At 45.1% G+C, this 27,130-nt stretch overlaps 1 protein-coding gene across 1 annotated transcript in view; it reads right to left on the bottom strand.

Moving 5' to 3' along the window:
* The window catches only part of KIF5C (kinesin family member 5C), a 162,716-nt gene extending 136,589 nt beyond the window's left edge, over positions 1-26,127 (bottom strand). The window contains exon 1 of the mRNA XM_015423070.1: positions 26,002-26,127. Within this exon, the coding sequence (XP_015278556.1) occupies positions 26,002-26,127 (126 nt within the window). The remainder of the gene's footprint in view (positions 1-26,001) is intronic.
* Positions 26,128-27,130: the final 1,003 nt, after the last annotated feature.

The raw sequence follows: 27,130 nt of genomic DNA, 5'->3' as shown, positions 1-27,130 counted from the left end.
TAAGAAGGACCTCCCAAATATGTGGGGCAAGGTCATGTGCTCATCAGTCTCTACATTGTGAGATGGAGATGAGGAATATTATGGTGGAGCAACAGCCTTATTTTCAGCAGATCTGGGGTTGACGACAGATGCATATAGGTCCCCTTGGACCCCGTGAGAAGAGGGGCAAACCATGCCTGCTGCGGCCAGAAAGGTGCTATGAGAATAGCCTCAGAATGATCCTCAAGCAACTTCACTACTACTCTCATCAGGAGGAAGAAAGGGAGAAACAGGTTAAAAAAAAAGTGCCATTCCAAATGAATTGGTAGGCGACCTGTATGGACAGGGGGGTCGCTGCCTGCTAGACAACAGAAGCACCCTGCCTTGGTATTGTGCCATGTGGCAAACAGATCTACCCTGGGGTGCCCCAGAGGTCGAATATGGGTTGAATGTACTGCTTTGTGAGTGCCCATTTGTGACTGGAAGTATGCACCCTGCTGAGGGCATCAGCCAACGAGTTGTGTACCCCTGTAATGTGAATGGCCCGAAAGTGGGCACTGTGTCCTAAGGCCCAGAGCCAAGTCTCTGACACCTCTGTATTGAGTAGCCTGGAACCAGTGCCTCCCTGCCTGTTCATGTAGAACATGGCAGAAACACTGTTGGTCTGAATGAGAACCGATTTCCCTTGGACAATATCTGAAAAAGAATTAAGAGTATATCTAATGGCCCTAAACTCTAAAACCATTATATGCAACTGTCCTATCCTTGGACACAGAGGTCTCCACAATACCCTCCCCACCCATCTAGAGAGGCATCAGTGGTAATGGTTACCTCATGCTGCCTAACCCAAACAGAAACCTGGAAAACACCAGGGCAGCACCGGGCCCGTAGTCAGGGTTTTTTTCTTCGGGGGAGGGGGGATTAAAATTTTTAGGGGCAGTTAACATAATCAAAGTTGATTAAATTAAAGTTAATCTAATTACATCATCACCTTCCTGGAGCAAAGCAAAAGCAGCACCATCAACAGCTCTACCCCCCCCCGCCGCCCTGCGTCCCGCTTGCAAGAGTGCTGGGCGAGTCAATAGCTCGGCCCCCCTGCCTTGCCTAGTATTCTGTGAAGGTTGCACTCTGCCTCCCCTCCCGCAGTGTCTCCCCAGCCCTCCCCAAGGGAAGGGAGCCACCTTGTCTAGAGGTATAGGGAACTGATGGTGTGGGGAGTGCCAGTTGGGTCTAAACCTGACCACAAACCAAAGTTGTAAATATTGCATGAATAACCTAGCGATAGGCAAGACAGCAGTGGCCGCTGTCATTAACCCCAAAAGCTTCTGGATTAGGAATGTCCTCTGAAAATGGCAACAAGAGAAGTGACCAATCAAAGCCTTTATGGCTGTACCCCTGGCAAGTGGGAGACAGCCCTTAGCGGACACAAAATCTAGTGAAGCCCCAATAAACTGGACTGTCTGTATAGGTGCCAACTTAGATTTCTTCCAATTACCAGTAAGGCCCAGGTCTCTGCAAATTTTGATTGCCAATGCTACTCTGTCAGACAAAACCTCCTTGGACTCGGCTACCAAAAACCAGTCATCTAGGTATGGGAATATGGTACATCCTCATAGTCAGAGGAAAGCAACAACAGGTGAACACCCAGAGGCTCCAACATTAATTTTACTCTGAGCAAAGGTTAAAACACGGTATTGGTAGACCTTCTCCTTGAATTTAAAGTGAAGATACTTTCTTTGTATCTTGGAGATAGATAACTGCAACCCAGGCATAATGCTTTAATCATTGTAACACACGTGTAAACATAACCATTTTGAACTTAGATAACCACAGAAACTTGTTTAGGCACTTGAGGTCTAAAATAGAGTGAGAACCTCCATCCTTCTCATCGACCTAAAAGAACTTAGAGTAGAAACCAGGGGACAGGGCAAGTTCCAAGAGCTCCTGGACTGCCTCCTTTTGTAACACTTGTTGGGACTCTAACTCTGGCAGATTATTAACTGCCTCAGAAACACTCTGAATTTGGGGGTAATGATACAAATTCTAGCCTACAGCCCTGAGCCACAATAATAAGGACCCATCTATCATCAGAGATGGTACTCCAGCATGACAACAAAGGTCGCACCTTATCCCTGATGGTTGGGTTTGGATCAGAAAACAACTCTAGTCAGAAAAATGGTGGGCAGGTGGCCCTGGGAATCCCTGGAAGAGGCAAGTTGTTGGCCAGGCTTCTGTTTGGACCCATTTCTACTAATTTTGGAGGGTTGGAAGGTAGAAGCCGACCTCTGAGGAGGATATGGAAATCTAGATGGGTTAAATTGGCATTGCTCTCTATGGTATGGGCACCAGGCGTTGGTCTCTATGGTATGGTCGTGGGTGAACACTGTCTCTGGTAGGAAGATGGTTGCAAGAACCCAGAGATCTTGCCATCTGACGTTTTTTCCCTTAATTTGTGTCAGAGTCTCATCAGTACTCTCTGAAGAGAGAGTGGAAACCTCAAAAGGTAAGTTCTCTAGCTTGTTCCTTGTCTCCACAGGGAGAGCCATCAAGTTCAGCCATGCGTTCCATCTAATCACCACTGAATAAGCAGTAACCCTAATTACAGAGTCGATGGCATGACGAGAAGTGTTGATTTGCTGCTTGGACAGCCTGCTGGCTTCTGTGATAAAGACAGGTCTCTCTTGTCCTCAGGTAGGAATTTAAGGTATGCGGAAATCTTTTGCCACAAGAACATGGTGTGCCCTCATGATCACAGCCAGGGTCATGGAGGCCAGAAGAGAAGACAGTTGAGTTTAGGCTGATGACTTGGATCTTTCCTTATGCTTAGACTTTGTTGTTGTTGTTGTTGTTCAGTCGCACAGTCGCGTCCGACTCTTCACGACCCCATGGACCAGCTCCCGCCAGGCCTTAGAATCCTAGAATTGGAAGGGACCTCCAGGGTCATCTAGTACAACATCTGGCACAATGCAGGAAATTCACAAATAACTCCCCTCACACCCCCAGTGACCCCTGCTCTAGGCAGAACTACTCTTCTTGGCCTTGTGGCTCCAAAATGCTCCTGTGAACTGATGGAACCAGAGACAATGACTGGCATTGAGTCAGTTCTGAATGGGTGGCCGATGGAACCAACGACTCGAAGATACCACTGGTTTTGAAGTAGTTAGTGGGGTCCCCTCAGGAGGTTTGTCGGAGGAAGACAGAGCCTTTTCCCAGAGGGCTGCTTTTAGGCAAAATGCCCTATCACTTTGTGATTTGGGGGTAAACACACAGCAGGTCCCCACGTTATGTTCCTCTCCAAGACAAAGAAGACAAAGGCAGTGCTCATTGGAGTGTGGCATCTTATTACCACATTTGGAGCATTTCTTGAATAGCACTTTCTGGGCCTTTTTTTTTGAAAAGCAAAGGGAGTGATTCCCTATGGGAGTGAGATCAGGAGCAAAAGCAACCCAAGGCCCCAGAGGGAAGTGGCATAAGGCAAAGGAGTGTGTGCCTTTCCTGTTCTGCTTGGCTCACAAATAACATTGTAGCCCAAAGAAGCAAGCCAGATACTTCCTCTCTCTTTTCTTCACAGATAGAGAAACTTTGGAAAGAAGAACCTTTCTCATCAGCAGCGAAAAAGGAACTGAGGGGAGTGGGTGCCCTTAGACTAAGTGACCATCTTTTGGGCGGGAAAAGGACGGCTCACAATGGAGTGAAGGAGGAGGAGCACCCTGTAGAGGACTTTTTAGCTTGGAAATAGACCTTTCTGCAGCAGGCTTGCTTGGAAGCAGTCCCAATGTTTTCACAGTTTATCCTTTTCCTCTACTTCCTCCTCTACAGCATTATCTACTGTTTGTGGGGACCAAATACTCCTTTCACTAAGATGCCATTTATTTTCTATTATTTTCCTCATTCTTCTAATGTGAATTCCATGCCATAGGCTATTTTCTCCAGCATATATCTCTTGCTGTTATTTACATCCACTGTGGTTCTTTTATTAACTTCCACATTAATCACACATATTACGAATGTTCTTCACTTTGTTTTGCTTTGATTGACTCATCTGATCTCCATTGCCTTCTGCTGTTTATCATCTAATTCTACTTCTGCATGCTGCTTCTGCAGCATCTACTGTTTTTGCTGCTGTTTTCTTCCTAAATATTGCTATGATTCTTTTCTCCTTTATCTCTTCATTCACATCCTCCATTTCCTCAATAACCCTTCCTTCATTTGTGTACTGCAGTGCTCAACAATTTAGCAAATGCTACCAGTCTTACAATTTTATCTTTATGATCTTGTTTTCTCTTGCCTGAATTTTTCTCAACATTCGTCTGTTTCACAGCTGAATTCTATCACTACTTTTCCCCTCCCCCTCTATGTTTTTGTTTTTAATTTTGCTGGGACAGCCTTCTTCATCACCTCCTGTCCCACTCCTTTAATCTTTTGTTTAATTTACAAAAGGAGACAACTAAATAGGATACAATAAAGATTTTAAAAACACAATTCGGAGAAAGCAGATACAGAAAATTCATCCTCCCTCTCTCCAAATATCCCTAACTTTGGAGCAGTCTATGAAGTAGATTCAAGACACACAAAGAAATACTGTTCATACAACTCGTAATTTGGTTGTGAAATGCAATATCACTAGTGACTGCAATTTACACATAGTTTGAAAAGAAGTAGACACTCATGGACAATAGGTCCATTAATGACTATTCACTACGATGACTAAACGGAATCCCTATGTTCAGAGACAGCACATCTCTGAATATAAACTGCAGGGGAAGAGCTATACTGGGCTGTCAGCAAGATCCCTCACCAAGGTTTCCCATCCTGACAGGGCACTACTGTGGTTTGGGTTGCCTGGTAGCTGTCCTACTGTGCTCTGTGGATCAATTGGCCCAGCAACCATAAGACCCAATCCTCATGCAGAAGCAGATCAAGCAGTTGCAGAGCACATCCTCATGGAATCAGCAAGGGTTATTTGGATGTTTCCACATGTGCCGCAGGGAGGTCCTTGGCAACTGGAGCCCCCCAGTGGAACCACAGGCTCAGCAGGGACCCCACAGACATGGCTAAAGTGGGTATGGCATCTACTGTGTTTGCCATCAGTGCACATGTTTTTGTTTGACATCTCTGCAGGTGGTGATTCAACAGGGAGACCTTGGAGCATGATGGGTGCAGCCCTTGCCACTCTGCTCAGTCACCAGTTCCAGCCCAGCTCCTGAAGCATCCTGCCTTGGGCAGCGTTCTGTCCAGCAAGTCCACCCCACTCACATGCATGCTGTGCTAGGGACAGTTCAGCCTATCTCTCTATGGCCCCTGGGAGGCGGTCACAAAGGCATAGGAGCCATTCCAAACAGAGGGGGTGGGCAACCCTATGCATCAAACCTCATCACAATTTGCTGTTCAATAAAGTCTAGGGTGTTCTACGACTCTATTCCTGACTGCTTTTGAGTGGACAAGACTCACTCCATGTCCCACCTCCTCCTTCCCCCATCTGTAACTCCTCCTTCATATACCCAACGGGATGGGCTCTGGCTCAGGAATACTCTTGTTGGGATAGCCTCATGGTACCACTGGACTTTTTTGTTCAGCTGCATGATATATGGCTAACTCCACATATTGGTCCCCACCCCCTTCCCCCCCCACACACACACTCAGCCGTGTGCAGCTTTTACAGAGAATGAGCCGGAGGACGGCCCAAGGGTGACTGCTGCAGCACAGGGGAGAGGGGTCTCTGGGAACCACTCTCCATAGCTCTGCTGGCATCTGATAGGCCATACAGCTTGGCCGTGCAGGAGTGCAAGAGACCTAGGACAGATGGGGCTCAAGGGGGGCTGCTGCCAAGGGTTCGGCATAGATGAGCATTCCCACTACAGATACCTACAAGGCTGGGCTGTCCTATTCCCTCTTTCATGGTTTGCAGCTCCATGGCTTTTGTCTGCCTCTTACTCCTCCCTATGTGGGGATCAAACCAGGAGCTGTGGCCATGCTATCCTGATCCCTTTACACAGAGCCATGCCTGTCTGTAACATGTTCTCTGCCTGGCCCCATATGGCTGATGGTGACATGAGGTGGAGTCTCTACTGCCTGATGGCATGCCTCCTTTCCATCTGCCTTCTTGGCCCAGAGGTTATGATGTTTGTCCACAGGGAATGGACCAGCAGTACCCTAGATGTGTCGGCAGTCAGCCATCACCTCTACCATGGCCCTCAGGATTGGGATGTAAATGGGCCATTGGAGCAATCCAACAGGGCGCTTTTTATATTCTGACACTCTGTGCTTCTTTCTCTCATTTCCTTAGATGACCTGTGGGCTCCTTTTAAGGCTGCTGCTGATTTTCTATTCGTTTTGCTATGAGATTTATATTCAATCACTAATTTGTATTTACTTTCTAAACAGCAACCTTGATTTTCTGTACTATTTCATCATCTTAAGCATTTGATATTGTTGATTATTATTTTAATTCAATGTAGGTTTTCTACTTCACTCTTCAATGCCCTTTCATGTATTTTACAGAGAGTATGTTCCTGATGGTCCTTAATCCACAATTCTTGGGCCTCCTAATTATTCTAAATCTTTACCCCACTAATCCATCCCACTCGTGGGTTGTTGGGGTTTTTTTTGTATTTATCATTATCTCTACGCTGAAACCATTCAATAGTATTTTTCTGACCCTGATCTTTTCTTTCCTACTCCAATTACTTTCTGGCTGACCCCCATGTACTGATTATTCACACTTAAATTTATCTAAAATGGAGCTTCCTGTTTTGGTTTGCCTGTTCCCTCCATTTCAGTCCGCTATCACCCATGTTCTTCTGCCAGAAACTGAAATGTGCTTCTTGTTTCTTCCCTTTCTTTTCCCATCAAGTTCCTTCTCCCCTCCCCCAGTGGCAAATCCTGACATTTCAGTCTCTTAATCTTAGAAAGTGTCATTCTTTTCTTTATAGTAAGTCTTCATTTTATAGAGTTCATTCTTTGATACTATCTTGGTTGGATTATTGTAATTCTTTGCTTATCACACTTTGTCCCCATCTCATTTTCTGTCTCTCATTTCTGTGCTTTGTTCATCTCCTCATGTTATTTCTTTTTGGCTCATAAATTGGGTTTTCTCCTTTACTGTTACCATATGACTTCTTGATTCAGTTCAAAGTTTTCCCTGTTAACTTTTAATTACAATCCATCTCATAACGCCTCTACACTCAACAAAATCTCCTTATTCTTTGGTTCTTTTCAACTAACTAAACTAAACTATTTGTTTCATTTGCACTCATTTTCTTTGGCTTCCCCACTTCCACTCTGTTTAAAAAGTTCTGCCTTTGGGGCCAATCATTTCCTGCAAGCCTTAAAGAAGAAAGTCCTTAAAATAAATCTGTTCCAGGTAGCATGTATCTGACACCCCTGTCAGTTCAGTTCTCAATGATATGCTGTTTGTAAGATTGCAAGCTACTGGGCAGGGTGATTTTTTTTTTAACTGATTTTGCACAGGAGCTAGTTGATATAGCTATTTAATAATCATTTCATCTACTTTTAAGGGGGGTTGTCCCATTTGATTCATACAAGCAGCCCTGGCATCATAAGGACAATTAGGCTGTACCAACATATTCTTCCTGAGGAATTTTGTTGTTCATTCTAGCATAGCAACTTCTGTGTTAAAAACTGCATGCACACTTGCATTATAAAAAAAATGCAAGGATTACTTCTGACAAAAAAAACAACAACAGTAAGTGCAGACCCTTAAACAGCACACCAGATTAGCAGTCATCATCATTAAGCTAAGGCTCTCAGTTCACTTCAGGGCACTTGAATATTGGACTTCCACTGAAACTCAGTCTTCATCCCTGGAAGATGTGGTGAGATGCAATAATTCATTTTAATGCTAGCATACCACTTTGCAAATGTGAATCGCTACATAAAATGCTAGCTGCCACAGTGCCACCAGCTCTCCTCATGCTCAAGGCCAGCACAGCATACAAAAGAGTATTAAAAAAATAGTAAAAACCACAGCACAGCCAACACGCTTTCTACAGTCTTTTTACTATTAATCATCTCCACTCCAAAAACTGCATACAAAAACCCAAGAATATTTTGACAGAAACCATAAAATGGTCTTTTATTAGATTTTATCTCCAAATGTAAAGTAATGACTTTCAGGGAGTAAAACCCAGAATGTGCTGCATTTCATTTCAACTTTGTCCCAGAAGCACTCTCAGTTTCCCATACAACTGCATTTCATTCTCCTACAACAACAGTAAGGATCAGGATCTTTGTAATTCTATATTTGCAACTATACATCAACATAACAATAATAAAGGGCTGTCAAGTCACAGCCAACTTATGAAAACCCTTCCTGAGGTTCTCAAGGCAAGATATGAGCAGAGGTGGTCAGTGTTCCCTCTAAGCTGAGTTGGTGTGAGCTAGCTCACAGTTTTTTAACCTTTGGCTCACAGATTTCTGTCTTAGCTCAGGAAGGAGGGCTCCGGAGCAAATGAATTTATGCAGTAGCCAAATCGCTTGCTCACAGATTTAATGCCGGTAGCTCACAAAGGATCATTTTTGCTCACAAAACTCTGCAGCTTAGAGGGAGCATTGGAGGTGGTTGGCCATTGCCTTCTCCTGGATGACAGTCCTGGTCTTCCTTGGTGATCTCCAATCCAAATGAGCTTGAGCTAGTCAGGCCACTGTACACCAATATTCCTCCTCAAAATATTCTACAGAATTTGCCAGACAAGGTCCTCAGAATGTGATTATCAAGTAGTTTGACATAGCTTCTGCTGAAATAAATTAGTGAATGAGATTAGCAAGGTGCCCATGGTGAAAAAGTACAGTGGTGCAAATTCAAATGTAGTAATTTTTGTTGTTGTTGTTGTTTAAAGATATCTCATTATCAAGGATGAATGGATCGCACAAGATGTCTATATAAAGCCATGCAGAAATTCATTGCACATAAGACTTTGTAAGAAAAATGGAGAATACAGAGCATGCATGTCAAGGACTCTGCATTCCTCCTATTAGTATCAGACCAGGAAATAAAACAGACCAGGATCAAAACTACCTACTCTCACTTTGTGCAAGACTAGAAACCTCACTGCTCTACTGTTTTGTTCATAGCATAGATTCATTTCTACAGTTCTAAACCATTCTAGCAACATTTCATACACATAGCCTCATTATAGTAAAACTAGGCTATTCTTATTTTATGCTTTAAAAGACATATGTCTCATCTCTGTCTGCTGTTATGCTCCCCATGCTGTTGGACATAGCGTTCCTTCTACAAAACCCGCAATCATTTATTGTTTCGACAACCCCTCATTGATTCCTTTTATATTACTTCCAATTTTGTTCCCATATCGCCCACTGCCTTTCACTCTCTCCTCCTGTCATGGCGTTTTCAGCTACAGCCAGTTCTCTCAAAAATCAATATTCTAAATCAGAGGAAAGCCTGAGCAACACAGCTGAGAGGCACAAAGCACAGTCAGCGCCAGCTAAATAACCGAGCCAGGTCACCGTGGGCCTGAATTCTACACCTGAATAATACGAGTCAGCAGGATGCATGTTTCTAAAGACGGCAAACCAAATATATATATTTCCCCATTTGTGAAGCCACGGCCAGTCATCTTCTACTATACCTTGGACAATATACATCCCGTACAACTCATAGCATTTTCCTGCACAGATATATCATTCTAAGTCTATTTTTTAAACACTGTGGAATTACTTGTGGAATTACTAGTGCTAACAGTGTTCTCCTTTTCCAGGACTAGAGTTACAGTTTTGCAAAAAGCATGGGGAACCTTTCCCTAACCAGCCATTTTTCCTGTGGGAGTTCCCCTGACACCTAGTCTAGGCATTCCTAGAAATGGACTGGACTCTGGTACTGCAGCTGCTGTCACATAATCAGATCAGCGTGCGCCGAGACAGGTAGGAATGATGCTCACATTTTTTCAGGAGCAACAAAACCAGGTTTCTCTAAGTACTCAAAAACAGTTTTGCACTTACCTATTACTGTTATTCATCGAGTTGCCTTCTGTGCAGGCACACATTGGGACTAAGCATACATGGGCCAGCCAATCAGATTTTTATAGATTTTTCTATGGCGTGGACTAGCCCCCCCCCCTTTTAGATGCCATTCACAAGCTCCAGGGAGGTGTTTCCCTTCCCTCAGTTCTCCTGAGCTGCTATAAGCATTCTTGCAATCAAACACAGAATGCATACTGCAAGCTCACAGCAGTGCAGGAGGGAGGGAATATGTGCCTGCACAGAAGGCTACTCGATGAATAACAGTATTAGGTAAGTGCAATACTGTTTTCATCATCTGTACAGTTCCATGTTCGGAAACTAACAAACCTACTTGCCCTGGAGGTGGGGTGCAGCTCTCATTGGAAGAGAGAATGCAGGACTGCCTTGCCAACTGATATCTCCCTTGTTACATTCAAGTCCGCAGAATAGTTTCACAAAGGTGTCAGTGGATGACCATGTTGTAGCCCTGCAAATCTCACTCAATCGCCCTTATAGAATGTGCTCTCACACCGAGGGGGCAGGAAAAGTCCTGCACATTCACAGCACAATCTGATGGCTGAAATGACGCGTCTCGACAGAGTCTGAGATGATGCTGCCTCACTTTTTGATGGACCAGAATGACAGGTGAATAATTGAGGGACATCACAAAGGGGGCTTGTCCTCTTTAAGGAAAACAACAGAGGTTCTTTCAACATTCAAAGTATATAAGGTCTTTTCAGATGTCAGTAAGGGAGGGAGAAAAACACCAGAACTGTAATATCTTGTGCTAGATAGAACTTGTAGAAGACTCTGACTGGTAAATGTACACTAGGTGTTAACATCACTCTCTCTTCATCAAATCTGATGAGAGCAGAATTTGGCCTGGGGCAGCTAACTCTCCCACCCTCCTAGTTGAAGTGATTGCCATTAACAGTGCAATCGTAAAGAGAATTCCTCCATTTCAATGGGCTTAGACTGGACTAACTCTGCATACGACTGCTAATGGTTCAAAGGGAACCAATGTTAACTGAGTTAACACAAGGACCACTGAGGTACAATATGAGCCCTTATGGGGGAGGGGGTAGAGATGACATAGAAACATTTTAGACGAGTGATGTGAGAAACGTGACTTGTCCTCTACTAGGACATGAGAGATGGAAACTGCTGCCATACGGACTACAACAGAAGAAAATGCTAGCCCAAGAGGACTTCAACAGCAGGAGATATTTTACTAGTGGGCATGGACACATAGGCAGGGCTCTTTCTGTAGCAGGTACTTATTTACATATTAAGCGACACACCCCTAATGTAGCCAATCCTCCAAGAGCTTACAGTAGCTCCTGTAAGAAGAGCTCTGTAAGCTCTTGGAGGATTGGCTACATTAGGGGTGTGTGGCCTAATATGCAAAGGAGTTCCTGCTACAAAAAGAGCCCAAACCTTAGAGCAGTGGCACAGGGTCCACTGATCAACTGTTAGGTTTAAATGGCTGGTAGCCATTTAACCCTTTAGTCATGCTCCCCACCGCTTTGAAGGGGGTGGGAGTAAAATCAAAGGGTTAAATGAAGCTCCTTCCCAGGCAATCTCTGCCCCTTCTCCTGGGGGAAAGGAAGTCCTTTCTTGGGTGATTCCCCCCCATCTTCTGGCTGCGGTGAGTGAGCCACGGCCAGAAGAAAGGTAAAAGAGAAGTCCCTTCCAGGGTGATCTTTGCCCCTAGGGGGAACTGAACTTGCTGGACTGGTTTGGGTGGGGCCCAGTTGGTTCAGGGTTCAGTTCAGAGGCCACCTGAACCACTTTTTAAGGTTTATTTTATTTATTTATTTGATTTTTAGGCCGCCCTTCCCTGCAAGCAGGGCTCAGGGCAGCTTACAATAAAATTCAATATAATAACATTCCACAGAATAAAAAACTACCAAAATTAAAAGTTAAAAACTACAATAAATAACAGCTAATACAAAAACAGTCAGCTCAAGATGGCAGAAAATGGTTTAACAATAAATTTTCACAGGCCCCCTGAGGGGGCATGAGGGTGGGGGGTACAAGACTGCCGGACCTCATACTGGACCGTCGCTGTCCTCAACCGAATGCCTAGCGGAACATCTGTGCCTTGCAAGCCTGCGGAAAGGTAATAAGTCCCACAGGGTGTGGCTGTTCTCCAGCAGAGCATTCTACCAGGCCAGGGCCGGGGCTGAAAAAGCCCTGGCCCTGCTTGAGGACAGCTGGATCTATCTCAAGCCGGGGACCACCAAGAGGTTCATACTTCCAGAGCATAATGCTCAACTGGGGGCATACTGAGGGAGGTGGTCCTGAAGATATGAGGGTCCCTGACCACTAAGGGCCTTGAAGGTCAACATCAACACCTTGAACTTTACCAAGTACTCCACTGGCAACCAGTGCAGCTCACACAGAACAGGATAGATGCATGCCATTCAGGGGGTCCTCGTAAGGACCTGCATGGCTGCATTCTGGACCAGCTGGAGCTTTCAGGTCAATGTCAAGGGTAGGCACGTGTAGAGTGAGTTACAGTAGTCTACCCTGAAGGTAACCGCTGCATGGTTTACCATGGCTAGGTCAAGGCTGATAAGATTCATACCATATATTCTTTTCACAAGCTAGACTGAGGGACAGGGCCAAACTACACAGTTGTGAGGAACAGCAACTTAAGTCTTCATGGGCCTGATATGGCTGGGGACTGTGACTGGGGGGAGGCGATTTATATTCCATTTTTCATATGACTCAACGCAGCTTACAAATCATACTGAAGAGCATAACAGGGGTGTGCAAAAAAATCTTTTTTTTCTAGCTTCATTGTCACCTATGGGGACCATTATAATCAATGGACCCCATAGGCTATAATGGAGAATCAATCTGAGGGTATCTAGGACTCGGGGGGACTGTTTTTGAGGTAGAGGCACCAAATTTGCAGCATAGGTGCTGGTGCCTCTCCTCAACCCCCCACCCAAGTTTCAAAAAGACTGGACCAGAGGTCCAGTTCTATGGGCCCCAGAACTAGGTGTTCCCATCCTCCATTGTTTCCAATGAAGGGGGAAAAATGCCTCGTGGGTTGAAGCAGAAATCCCTGAGCTGCCTGTTAAAATTTTATGTGCCAGCACTCCCTAGTGCAACTTAGAGCAAACTATGGATCCAACCAATTATTTTGTGAAAAGTGGAGTTGATATTCTGGATCCAAGCCTACAGTTGCTAGATAACACAGGGAAGTATGAATATAACATCAAGATAAAAACATTGAAAAATTCACAGAATCATTTAGCACATCAAGTACTAAAGCACACCAAGTACAAGAATTCTTTCTCTATCCTTCCTTCTCAAAACAGAACAAAGAGAGGCCACAGTATTTGTGCCATGAATATTATCTCCAAAACACACTGGACTCTACAAAGCAAAAGAGATTGCCTTTGCTCTTGTGTTTCATTACAACCTTTAACACAGATGTAAAATATACAAAAAATTAGAAGTCAAAAGAAAAAAAAGTAGTTTTTTTAAAAAAATGAGCAGAAATCGGGGGGCGGTTAAATATATGTAAATACTCAATTTCATATCAAACGTGAAGTATTAATGAAATGTAAAAGTATAATAGTTCAATCTTAAACAGAGTTACACCCTTCTAAGTCCACTGCAGGCTAAGAAGGGCACAATACTATTTAAAACTGCTTTGGCGATGAGTCTGGTTTTTTAAAGCAAAACTGCAAATATACCCATTTGTAATGCACAGCCAATGGTTAATGCTGTAACCCAGTCTGAGAACCTGAGAAGGGACTCAAATGGGATTCTACAGTTTAGAGTGGCAGTTAAGAGGGGTAGTAAGGAATGACAGTTGAGAATGGAGTGAAAACAGTGAAGGAGAGAGTTAAGCAGAGTGAGAGGACCGATGATGATCCTGAATAAGGGATGTGGAGAAGAGTAGCTCTTCTCTGAGGGAAATAGTTCCTAGTAAGGGGGGGGGTGATCCCTATCAAGTGGTTAAGAAGGAAAATAGGAACTTGTGTGAATGTTCCTGCCTTGACCAATTTAATATTTTGAGACAAAGAAGCTTATGCTTGTTTATTTAAAGCAGTGACTGCTAAGAAAACTCTCTCCACAGTTTTAAAGACCTGTCTGTGTGACAAACTATCTATTGTTTATATTTATACATAGTTACCTCATTCCTTTTGCCTGTTCACCTTCTTCAGAGGTGTTGTTACAAGGGCTGGAGCTGACATAAATGTTACTTTGTCAGCCCAGGCTATGTGTGCCATAAAATGTAACGCCAAGTACTGGAGATATAAACTTTATAAAAATGACACAGGAAAACCCAATTAACGATATTATTTTTACTCAAAATACAAACAAAAGCAATTGATTCCTAGGAGTAAAAGCAACTGATTTACTGGGGAACCCACAAAAGCCCCAACAAATTTATTCATATACAAAACTAGTTTTCCCAAAAAAAAGTTACCATAAAAGGAGGATATCTTACATTTCCATACAAATTAGTTACTTTTTGTATACATACCACTTTTAGGAGATGAGTCCTTTCCCCTGTAAGTAAATAAGGTAGTTTTTCAGCACCCCTCCCATACGCCCAGCTGCCATACCTCTGAAGATCTCAAGGAGGCACACCTGACTTCCCCCTCCACTGTCCCATCCCCAGCAACAACAACCTTGTGAGGTGGTCCAGGCTGAGTAACCAGCCCTGGTTGACCCAGATGACAGGTTCCTTGCTCAGAAGGAGGGGGTAATCTGAACCCAGCTCTCCCAGATCCCCCCACGACTAGTTCTCATCCCTCCTGCATTTCCCACAGACACAGTGGGGCTGAGGGGAAGGCCTGACGGAGAGGCTGTTTCTGAAGCCTCCAAGGGGTGCTTTTTGTCCTCCCGTGACCCCTTTTCCTTTGTGGGCTGAGAGGAATGACACTGTGCATCAGCCTCCTGTATAAAAACACTTGAACATACATTTCATAGTCTGCCAAAAAAAAAATTCACTATACAACTCAGTTTTGTACAGCTGCAAACTGTACAGCTTCAACACTGCCAGCACTGCAGTGACCCAACACACTGAAGGAACAGTTTGTGGAGATTTGAAACATGAATTGCTGTCCAAATGTTGCCCTTCACTTACTTTTCAAGGGCATGCGCAAGGGGGGGGGATGTTGTCTGGTTCCTGACAGTGAAAGACAAGTGTGGTTCTGGTTCTGCAGCCCCAACATAAAAACAGCAAAATTTGCAGCTATCAGCTACTGTGGTGAACAAGGGACTTCCCACTCCAGCAAAACAGGGGAAGGAGCAATCAGTCTCCTTTAATAGTTCGGGGGGGGGGGGTGTTGTCTACTGTAAAAGTACATTCTCAAAAGATCTTAGTTGCAAATAGAGCACTTTTAGACAGCTGAGATTCACTTGCTAGGAACTGTCTACTGCTGTAACTTGAACCAACAAGACTACAGCTTAAGTTCAAGGTACATTAAATTTTGTCTAACTCTTACAAAAAGGATGCTTAATTTCCCAAGGAACGGTAAATGGAAGCAGAACAAAAGATGCAAAAATTAAAAGGTAGTGTTTGCAGAGATTCTGCAAAGTTCTTGTGCACTGACTCAATTAGTTACACCACAAGGGAATAAATTAACAACTGGCTTTATTTACTATTTTCAGGAACTTGAAAGGAGAAACAGCAATTTGATGAAGTGCTGAAGCATTTTCCTCGGGTCAAAATATTCAGCAGTAACAGCCAGAATGCAGACAGGCAAAGGCTCCCAAAATGCAGTCTTTTCTGTCCATTAAACCTTGAGAATCCACACACACCCCAAACCAGTTCTAGCCCTCTTTGTTTTGAGAATGAAAATGTCAAAACAGCTTTAGCTGTTATGCCATTGTGACACAGCAATAGCCATCTTGGAAACCTTCAGGTTGAAAGATGGGGGGTATAAATCATTTAAATAAATCCACTTTGAATAATTATAAAATTAAGAAGATGAGTACACAAGTTACACATCTAACTGCCACAGCTGTCATGAAATAACTCAAAAGAGCATTAAATAGCTGTTACATCTTTAAAATGAAAGCAAAAATCTCCCATTAACCAGAAAAGGGTTACAACAAGTTTAAAAACAAAATAGTCACAGAAGATTTAATGTTATCATTTTGTATTTTGTAATTCTAACTTACTTAATGATGACACCTTATGCACCTAAGAACAATACCACCAATGTAATTAGTAGCACAAGTATTACATCTAGAGCTACTATCAAATATATATGAGAAAGCAATTAAAACAAAAAACAAAAGCATGCATTGGAACATGTTATAAATAAAATTGGTCACAGCTGCCAAACACTAGCAAATTACTAAACAAAGCCTCCATTAATTGATACACAGCCCTGTAACTATCTCCCGGGTAACTGAAAGGCCAACACAGGCACATTTCAAAGAGGCATTCAATACCTTTGCCACCCAGCCAGTCAGACCCTCCCTGCTCTGGTAGTCTTAAGCTAAGAGTCCAACACAGGGGTCACAGGCCCCACCTCTCCAAAGATCTTGTCCACATCCTCAGGTTGCAGAAACTGAAAAGCATCCAATAAACCAGGACAAGTTGTAGCCTTGTCTATGCTTACTGCTTCTAATGAAGCATAAAATGTGAACAGATAAAAGCAACTCCATTCTCAAAGTGCTCAGCAAGTTGGTCGCAGCAGCCCAAAGAGATATGCCCCAAGACACCCTGAGGGCCTCAAATGGAGAAGGCGTCAAATGACTCAAAACTGTTAGATGACACCAAGAATACAGAGTTGTTGTGGGAACAGTAGGCTCTGAAGGGGATTCTAGCTGGTGTCTTCTCAAGTTTGGTATTCTACCATCATCCTGCAAACTTTCACCCTGTTGTGCATTGCTCTCTCCAGCTCCCCAGTCAAACACCATGCCACACAGGTTCTAGTTAACAGAAGAGGGCACTGAGTTGTGATAACTTCAACTGACTTGGCTGACTTGAGCAACAGTAAAACCCTTATAGATCAGCCCTTATAGATCCAACTGAATCAAGCCCAGTAGAATGGGCACAGTTACACTGTGACTGTACAGTCAAGCTAAAGCTTCTATTTTGGGGCTTTAGAGAACAGTACCATAGTGAGTTCCCATTACAGGATAAAGATTAATGGGGTCTGGACAAAACAGGGATCAAATAACCAGACATATTTCCTTCTGCTTTATCTATTGGGAGAGAAAAAGACATGATTCACTTCACTGTCCTTCAGAGTACAAATCTCTGGCTCATCCATTGACACTCACAGAAAGCTGTTCTAGTCAAACTTAATGAAGCATTGCTTCATGCAGCACATGATTAACCTAGGGCATTAATGGCCACAGAACTATTTTAATGACTACAAGCACAAATACTTTGAAGGATTAGATAGAAAAATGGTAGGTGGTACAAACTGAATAGCCTAAACCACCACATACACAACCTGGAGTTGTAATGCACATTTGTATTGTAATTGTTGTAACACAACCTGGAATTGTAATGCACATTTACTGTGAAGCATGCCTCATAACGAGACATACCAAACATGCTTATTCAGAAAGACTGAGCTATAATCAGTCAGTTCTCTTTAAATCCTAGAGACTCTCAGGGCAGGGTAAATGTGAGCATAAGGCTTACCTAAGCCTATGTTTAAGAGCTTTTGAGTTTTAGACACACAGCTAACAATCTTAAGCAGAAAGCTTACAATACCTGAGGAAGATCCAGGTAGTCTTGAACTGAAATTAGGTTCAGTTGCTTGAATCCCATAGCAATTCATGTATAAATTTCTTTTAAGAAGAGCACTGTAGCCATAGCATAAAAAAATAACATCCTTTTCTATCCCCCATGCATCTATGAAGCTGGTACAGAGATCACTTAACTTCAAAGTCTGCACAATCTTTAACCAACAAAATAGCCTGCAAAAAGAGATCATCTAAAAAGTGGTCCAAATAATGGATACCAGTTTAAAATGGGATGACCAACACACACAGCTCCTTAGAGGATGAGCAAGATACAAGCTGTATAGATAAGAAACTTGTACTGCTTGGTATCATGACTAGCAACTGTAGGAAGATCTGTTGAAATAAAATCTACCAATCCAATATCTGTTAAAACGGTATTTTGGACTCTAGTGTTGCAACTCAAGCCACTGTACTCTACCTTTAGATTATTTTTGTTTGTTTTCTGTTTCCTCGCAATTCCCATTTGATTTTATCTTTTCTAATGACACTGGCACATGTCAATATCCAATAAAGGTTTTTTAAAAATATCCAATATAACTTTCCTGTTCAGACATTTTCTTTAGCTAACATATCACCAAACAGAATGCAGACAGCTACAGTCCAGATAAGTTAGCAAACAGAATAGGTTACAGATGCCCATTTTATTCTAGAATAGGCATGTTAACCTCTCTAATAGGTAAAGAATGGCTAGCAAAACAAAGCACTTTGCATCTCCCCTGGCATTCAAGCATTGCTCCTAACATCACTGGTCACTTTCCTATCTTCATGCAGCTGTTACTCCCTCTTGCACTAAACAATCCTTTTCTGCACCAGCTGCCACTTATGACTGGCTGCAGAGCTGAAGCAAGACCTTCATGCACACTAGCCCCTACTTTTGTTATTGTTTAAAAGGTGGAATAAGCAAGCAAAAGTATCAAAACATTTATGTCTAAAGCCTGTGTGCTTCTTGCAGCTCTCTTAATGACTGATGATTATCATGTGTGGCTTGGAAGGTCAAGTAAGTCTGTCCACAGCCCATGTTCTAGAATCCCAAAGGTAAGTAAGATATAATGATAAGTAAGGTGGATTACAAACTGCTTTCTGTCAGTTACCATCAAGACCCAATGCAAGCAACACCTTTCTATAACCAAAGGGCACATTAAAACATCCAGAACAAACCTGGACCTGGATAGCCCAGGCAAGCCCAATCTTGGAAGCTTAGCAGGGTTGACTCTGGAAAGTACTTGGATGGGAGACCTCCCCAATATACCAGAGGTGGGAGGCAGGGGCAGGCTTTATCCAGCCACCTCTCTGAATATCCTTCAGGCCCCCTGTAGGGGTAAATCACCAGAGGTCGGAATGACTTCCAGGTGCACACACAGTCAGTCACCAGAGGTCACCATACCTCCAGGTGCACACACGCTCACATACGCACACACCCACACATGCACATCTAAAAATACCAACAAGAAAAAAACACCCATAAAAACCATCTTGAACAGAAATACCACACAGATTGAAAGACTAAAACCTTACTCTGTCCTTATTCCCACTGATCAAACTGGAATTAACTCAAAATAAATAAGTGACTGAAACACAGAGGACTAATCCATTCATTCTGCCAACAACGCAAACCTTACACTGAAAGACAATATCACATATCCAAGTTCCTATCCACATGGAGACAGATAACATGTCAGTGCCACACATACATAAATCAGCCCACAGTAGGTCTTCAACACACTGAGATGAAAAGATACCCTGTGTCAAACCACTTATTTTGCAGAAATTATTTACTACCACCCTTCTTAACTAAGTACTTCTGAAAAAATAGAATATTGTAATCAAGTAGTTTTCTATGCAATTTCTCCCTCCCTTTCCCTCACTCATTTTTCTTAAGAATGAAAGCTATTTCTGTAGGGTCCAATTTGTTTTTATCTTCAAAAAACATCTAGGATATTGTTAGATGCTATATAAATAAGTAAGCTGAAGTTACCCATTTTGTACAGTTGAACATATGGCAATATCACCAAGATGAATCCCCTTGGCAAATGGCCTGGATGCTTCAACGTGTGAGGAGAAATGTCAGTTTCCACCTGAATTCACAAACTGGTCTCTGTTGTGAGGGTTCCTTCTTCTCAAGGGTGAGGAGGACACTCTGATATGCTTGGGTTCCTCTTCCCACAATCCCTGGAGGCAGGAAATTGACTGCACTTTCCATCTCCGGGGAGAGAAGGAACCCACTCTCAGTCTGAAGACTTCCACAGCCAATAACAGTCCACAATACGTGCCAAACAAACAGACAAGGCTTACAAAATCCTTACAAACCATAAAGGTAAAGATAAACTATTAGAACAGTGAAAGAACAATGAACATGGAGACTGGCAGTTAATCACCCTTTAGGAAGCATAATAGGCCGAACAGAGACCCTCCAACTAGGGTGGGCCCAGTGTCCTCCTCACCCTCGAGAAGAAGAAACCTTCATGGTAAGTCCAATGTTCCGTTCTGTCTCAAGGGGAGGAGGACAACGCTCTGACATGCTTGGGAAGTTCCAAAGCTCATCTGATCCAGGGAGGGAAAAGTGACTGCCAAGCATAGAGATAACAGTAGGACTAGACCACTTGATGTAGGACTCTCCACCCAAATGCTGCATTAATCACAACAATAGAGTCCATCTTGTATTGCCTGATAAATGCTGACACCAGGTTCCAGGTAGTGGCCTTACAGATATCTGCAACAGATGCATTTGTGTAGAATGCTGCTGACACAGAAGCACTTCTTGTTGAATGAACTGTGATCCCTTCTGGGACTTGAAGGCCCTGAGATTCATATGCTAAGGAGATGCAGTCCCTTACCCGCCTGCTTAGGGTAGCCTTAGAAACCCTTTTACCCTTGACTGCTGGATGAAAAGCCACAAAAAGGGAATCCGACTACCTAAATGGCTTGGTCCTTCTGATATAAATGTGAAGTGTTCTGTGAAGGTCAAGTCCCAATTCTTCTCCCTAGGATGAGATGGCTTCGGGCAGAAGGACAGCAAATATATCTCCTGTGAGCTGTGAAAAGGTGTGCTGACCTTGGGAATGAAGGTGGGATCTGTGCGCAGAACCACCATGTCCTTATGGAAGATGCATAAGTCCTCTGGCTGCAGGGCTTCCACACTGGTCTTCAAGGTCTCCATTTTTTTGAACTTTCTGTTCCTCACAAACCAAGAATTTGAGGTTGAGAATAGCTCTCCAGTCCCCCTTCTTTTTGGGAACTATGACAAAAATAGAATAGATGCCTAAGAACCTATGACACAGGTTCAATGGCAGCGATCTCCAGCAAAGGTCTGATGGCATCCTGTGTGCGCTGATGGGGCAGTGAGGGATTGGTGAGCTCAGGAATCTGTCGTGAGGTAGGGTGACATATTCTATTGAATAGCCATGGGCTATGGTTTCTTTTACCTATTTGTCGGGGCTGATAAACTACAGGCTTGATGGAATTTTTGAAGTCGTCTGCCCACTGGAGCTAACTTGGCATCACTTTTGTTGTTGCCGGTGTTTTCCTCCCTTACTGGAGGCCGGTGTTTGGACTGAACTGTAGTACTGATTTGTGGCTCTGAAATTAGGCTTGGATTTGGTCCATGACTGCCACTTGGAGTCTGATCTAAATTATGGAAGCATTCTGTAGGAACAAAAGGACTGTGAACCTTTTTTTTTTTGCCATCTGTCCTCCCTTATATAGGTGAATGGCATGACCTTCGTTTTGCCCTTGGTCTCAAATTAAGATGTCCTCTAGGCTATCCTCAAACAACTTGCCACCCAGGAAAGGCCAAGATGCCACATGAGACTTAGAAAGGGAGTCCACATTCCAGGACTTGAGCCAGATATGTCTTTTGGCTACCACTGTGGAAGCCATGGCCCTTGCTGAGAATTTGATCATGTTCCGACTAGCATAAGACATGAAGGCTTCTGCCCTCTTCAAATTGTGCATGTATCTTAATAGGCACTGATTTAAAACTGGGTATTCTTGAGACAATTTACAAAGTCCCTTGTACGAGGCTCTTCCTATCAGAGAAGTCGCTGCAGAAGCTTTAATGGAGAAGGCAGTGGCCTCATGGGCTCTGCGGAGAGCTCAGTCACTTTTTCGATCATTGGTATCTTTAAGGGTTTCCTCTCCCTCTTTAGGAAGAGCCACCCCCTGATGCTAAGCTAGCCACAGGAGCATCTACCACTGGAACTTTCAATAAGCCTTGGGAGGAAAAGAGTACATTCTTTTAGCCTGTCCAGAATGTAAATGGTTATTGGTAGCATATGACCATTCTTCTTTTATCTCCGTTTTTAAAAAGGAAGGGAAGGCTCTCTAACCCTAGAGAAAACCTCAAGAGCCCCTTTATCGATGTCATCATCATCATCATCCAGTTCCTCCTTGGGGATTTCAACCTTAGGAGCAGAAAACTGTAGGATTTTTAATGCTTTATGAAAAAAGGTGGTGAGTTGGCTTGCTCTGCTGAGGGACTTTGTCCTTAGACAACTGGCCTTCCTCTTTATGCAGAACCGTATCAGAATCCTCAGACCCAATCCCTATCTTCAGCTCTGTAGTCTGAGAAATGTGAATAATTGCTCCTAATGGGGAAGGTGCTTTTACAGGCAGCCTTTGTTGTCCAAGAGGAGCCCTGGCATGTTGCTGTGCCTAGAGGCCTTGAAGTAGCTAATTTTTTTTGAAGATGTTTGACCGAAGAGGGAGGAGTCATCTTTTCTGAGAGGGTAAAGAAGCTGTTTTTGTCTTCTCTAACTGACTGGAGACAAATTGTTCTAGCCAGTCCTGGGAACCTGGTAGGACAACTAAGGGCTCTCCCCCCTCCTGGTTCCCCCCCCCCTGGTGAGGAGCTATTGTCTCCCTTTGACTCAATGTTCCAATGGCCACAGAAGGCTGCATTGAGCAGACCTGGTGGGCCAATACAGGCCATCCCAACTGATCAGCAGAGGGTGCAGTTTGGCACCAAAAATCAAGCCTGCTTCTTCATGATCCAAGACAGGCTATTTGGGGCCTATGGCTCTTTCCTGGAGCTCCACAATGGCAGGGCAGCTGGGCAAGTGGGTTTGCAGGGATTTCCTACTCGGCTGCCTGGAGATCACCTCCCCCAATTCTCCCTTGGAGGAGGTCCCATGGTTGGAGACCTCAGCTGCAGACATCGCCGTGACTGAAGCAGTGGGCAAAAGGCAAACAGCCTTGGGGAAGACAAGGCCAAAAGAACAAAGTTTGTTTTTTCAAACAAAGGGAGAGGCACACAGAAAGGCACACAGGTGGAAAGAGAAAAACAAAATGCAACCAAAGGAGCTCCTTAAAGGAAAATCTAGTAGTTCTCTACATCCACTACTCTCTCAGGCAGAGGCAGGAAAAAGACTGAGGGGTGAGCTGGGCTCCCCCCCCCCCGGAGATGGAAAGTACAGTCAATTTCCTGCCTCCCGGGATTGTGGGAAGAGGAACCCAAGCATATCAGAGTGTCCTCCTCCCCTCAAGAGAGAACTCCTATACTTGTAATCAAATATCAGAAGCTTAACTTAAACATGTAATTTAAACAACTGGCAGTCATCAATTTCCCTGACCTGGATAGCCCAGCCTGATCTCAGACACTAACCAGGGTTGGCCGTGGCTAGTATTTGGATGGGAGACCTCCAAGAACACCAGCATCATGATGCAGAGACCGGCAATGGCAAACCACCCTCTGAACGTCTCTTGCCTTGAAAACCCTACCTATGGGGTCACCAGGAACTCATTAGCATAATAGACCACATCCAACAGCAGAAACTCATTAGCATATTAGGCCACACCCCATGCCTTCCCCTGGCTTGCCCAGGCACCACACGGCTGCCGGGAGCCCAAACAAGCCCCCCCCCCGAAGGGAAGGCAGCTACGGGGGGCCTGGGCAAGCCAGCCCTTGGACAGGCTGGGGAAGGCACAGGGAAGCATTTAAATGCCTCCCAATCCTTCCAGAGCCCCCCCCCCGGCCCACCCGCCTTGAATTCACTGTGGGGGTCGCTCTCCAGGCCTTCCCTCTGTAGCCACGCAGGCAGAGGGTTTGGCTGTAGTGGGCATGGCCAACTCTGAAGTCAGCCGGAACTCCGTTCCTGTGCGTTCCTGCCCAAAAATAGCCCTGGGGGGGTCACCATAAGCCAGCTGTGAAATGATGGGGGGGGAGTCATCAGTCAAAAGCCAGTGTAGTATAGTAGTTTGAGTTTCAGGTTGCTTCCAAATGGCAACAAAACAAAGTCACTGCCACTGCAACAATATGCTAATTTTCAAAAATTCAATGAAAAGTATTCCTTTTGAAGAAACACAGGTTCAAATACTCAGTCAGTTGAAAAGCCAGATGGCCTTCGGTAAGTCATCTCCTCTCAGCCAACCCCATATGTCATAGTTTTTTTTGCGAGACTAAAAATGTCACTCTGCGCTCCTGAAGGAAAGGCAGCAATGCAAGGCAGACATTACTAGAAAAAGCCACACTTCTCACTTGGAGGAGGGCAGCATCTTGACTGATGGGAGGGATCCCCCACCAATAATGACGTCCTCCCTCCCTCTGAGTAGAAGGAACACCTCCAGTGCATCTAATATTTTCATCCATACAGCGGCTTTCACTTCTCTGTACCCATCGGGCAATGTTTACCACACTGGCTTGTCTTCCTGAGCACATTCTAGGGTTGCACACTCAGTTTACTCAAGCACTGACTAAGTTTAATGGGTCTGCTACATCACATGTGTCCTAGAAAGTACCCCACGCTCCTGAGTCTACACATAGCAAAGGAATGCTAACAGCCAACCATCTTTCAGAGAAGTTTGTTTGCCATTGTTGATCCTTTCACTGATAAGCTTTCATGGAAATTCAGAACAGAAACCCACAATTTGCCACAGAACGCAATCTCTGTATTCAAAGTAGCAGAAGCCCAACCCAACACAGCTAAGGAAAGTGGGGGGGGGGAACTCAGTCAAGTTTAACTCTGACAACATCTCTATGAAATGACCAGTAAGAGGTGAGGAGTCTTTCTTAAGAGAAGACAGCATTTGACAGCTGACATCTCTATCCGTACTGCAGCAAGAAAAAAAGACAACCCAAGAACATCTCTGTATGGAATACATAAATGCCTCTTTCCTCGCATCTGCAGAGACTGCAGCTTGGCGAGCTTTTTAACTCAAGCGCTACTAAAATGCATGGGCTTCGAAGCGAAGCTGGATGCTTGCATGGGGGAGGGGGCGGCAGGGAGAGGAAAAGATATGAGGGGAATTCCTCCACCAATTCCCACAGCCATTTCTTGCCACCTGTCAATCAATCCAATGCATAAAGGAGGAAGAAAGTGAGCATGCCCAGTGATCCAGATGACATCAGCTTGATCAATGTTGAAAACTGGGAGGCTGCAGCAGGCACCGGGAGAAGCAGCTGGAAGAGTCAATTGGGGTCGACTCCATTCAGTTCCCCACCAATGCCCTCTGCTGCAGCTACAAAAACAGGGAACTCAGCCAAGCGGGACTGCACAAGATAGGTTTCTCCCTGCAGTGGGAGGCACAGATGGGACTGGGAGACGGGAGAACGTTTTGTTGAGTGACAGCAGCATTTTGCAACTGCAGGCATGTAACATGGGGTCTCTAAAAAAGCAACCCTAAGCAATCCGAGCCTATTGATTTCGGTAGGCGTAGACTGGATTAACTCTCCATCGGACTGCGCCGTAAGTGTAGCAGCTGCCCTCCGGGACTGCCAAAGAATCCATGAGTTTCTAGAACAGGCTTTGACCAGGACCAACCCCAGAAAAGCCTCCCACCTGCACTCACGGCAATAGAAAGAAACTTAACCCATCTCCATAGCAAGCCTTCCCCCATCCCCCTTCGAAGCACGGTGCTCTCCGACACGGGCAGTCCGTCTAGATTAAAGGAGGAGAAAGATGGACCCTGGGCTATATCCCCCTTTGGGACCCCCCAACCTCATCTCCAAATTTCCCCAAAGTACACCGGGATGGACCTCCGTCCATGCCCCTTTTTTCCCATTGAGGAGAAAGAGCACCCTCCGGCCTCGGCTCCACCACGGATTTTGGAGCTCAAGGTGAACAGGGAGCCGACCGACGCACACCCAAGCGCTGGGAACAATGAGCGCGGGCGGGCGCACAATACAGCGGCCACGCCAAAGGCGGGCAGGGGGCCCCCACGGCAACGTGGCTGCAGGGGGCGAGGGAGGGGCCGCGAAAGGGCGATCCGGAGGGTCGCCAGGATTCGAGGCGGGTCCCGGGGGAAAGGCAAGAAAGGGCCGCCAAACACACACACACAAGCGGGAGATCCCCACACGAGGCTTACCCCAATCACGACCGTCTCTTCCCCTTTGAATTTGGGGATGAACTTGTCCCCACGGAGGATCTCGGCCTCGTTGAGGGGCCGGAACCGGCACATCACTTTGATGCTGCATTCGGCGGGGTCCGCCATCTCGGGAAGAAGGCGAGGTCGCCGCCGGACCGGAGGCGCGCAGCCGGGCTGGGCGAGGCGGCAGACGCGACGCGAGCCTTCCCCGCGGTTTCTTTTCCCCCGGGCGACAGGTCGAGGGAGGGGAGGGCGGCTCGGTCAGAGGACTCGGCAGCGACGAGGCATTCCCCAGCCGCCCGTTCGCCAGCCGCGCGAGCGGCGAGGACTTCTGCGAAAGGGCGCAAAAAGCAGTCCTGGAACACCTCAGAGACTGCAGGCAGCGGTGTTTCCTCAGGGAAGCAGGTGCAAAAAGATGTGCGTGAGGAAATATATATATATACACTGCATAGGGCTGTGGGGGCAAAAGTCTCGGGGCGGGCTCCTTTAAGCGCTAGCGCCACTTGCCAGCTTTCCTGCAGCCATCCTGCATCCCCTCCACCAAACTCAGGGGTCGCCCCCCCCCCCCCCCCCCCCCCGCTTTGTGACTTCATTGCGTTACATCAACCCCTCCCCAAGCTCACTGGTGGAGAAGAAGAGAAAGCTAGACCTTTCTGAAGCATCCTGGGATTTGTAGTTCTGAAAACTTCATAGATGGGGACAGGGGCGCAGAAGCATATCCCCCCCCCCAAAAAAAAAGGCAAGGGGGGGGGACGAAGGAACAGCGCCGTCTCTGTCACTGCTTACTGATGTTTGAGAAGTGGGGTGAGGCGGTTAGTATTGTTGCTCTTCTCTTGAATTCCCAATGGATTGTAACCTCTTTGGGGCAGGTATTCTGCCAAATGCTATGCCTACTAATGGAGCTACATAAATAAACCCATTGTTATCATCATCCATTTTACATCCTTATTGCAGGCTTTTGCCACAAGGAGCTCATGTCAGTCAGCATGCATGGTGTTCACCTCCTTTTTGTCCTGCCTATAGCCTTGTTTGATCGATCAGGCTGAGAGGCAGTGACTGGCCCTAGCTTATTGGCAGTGCCATCTTAGGCATGGTTGTTCTTAAGGCACTGAAACCTCTTGCCAGAGAC

Source organism: Gekko japonicus, unplaced genomic scaffold (genome assembly GCF_001447785.1).
Source record: "Gekko japonicus isolate JY-2015 unplaced genomic scaffold, Gekko_japonicus_V1.1 scaffold334, whole genome shotgun sequence".
NCBI classification, from domain to species: Eukaryota; Metazoa; Chordata; class Lepidosauria; order Squamata; family Gekkonidae; genus Gekko; species Gekko japonicus.
The sequence above is the reverse complement of the archived record's forward strand: the minus strand, read 5'-3'. Positions and strand labels throughout refer to the sequence as shown.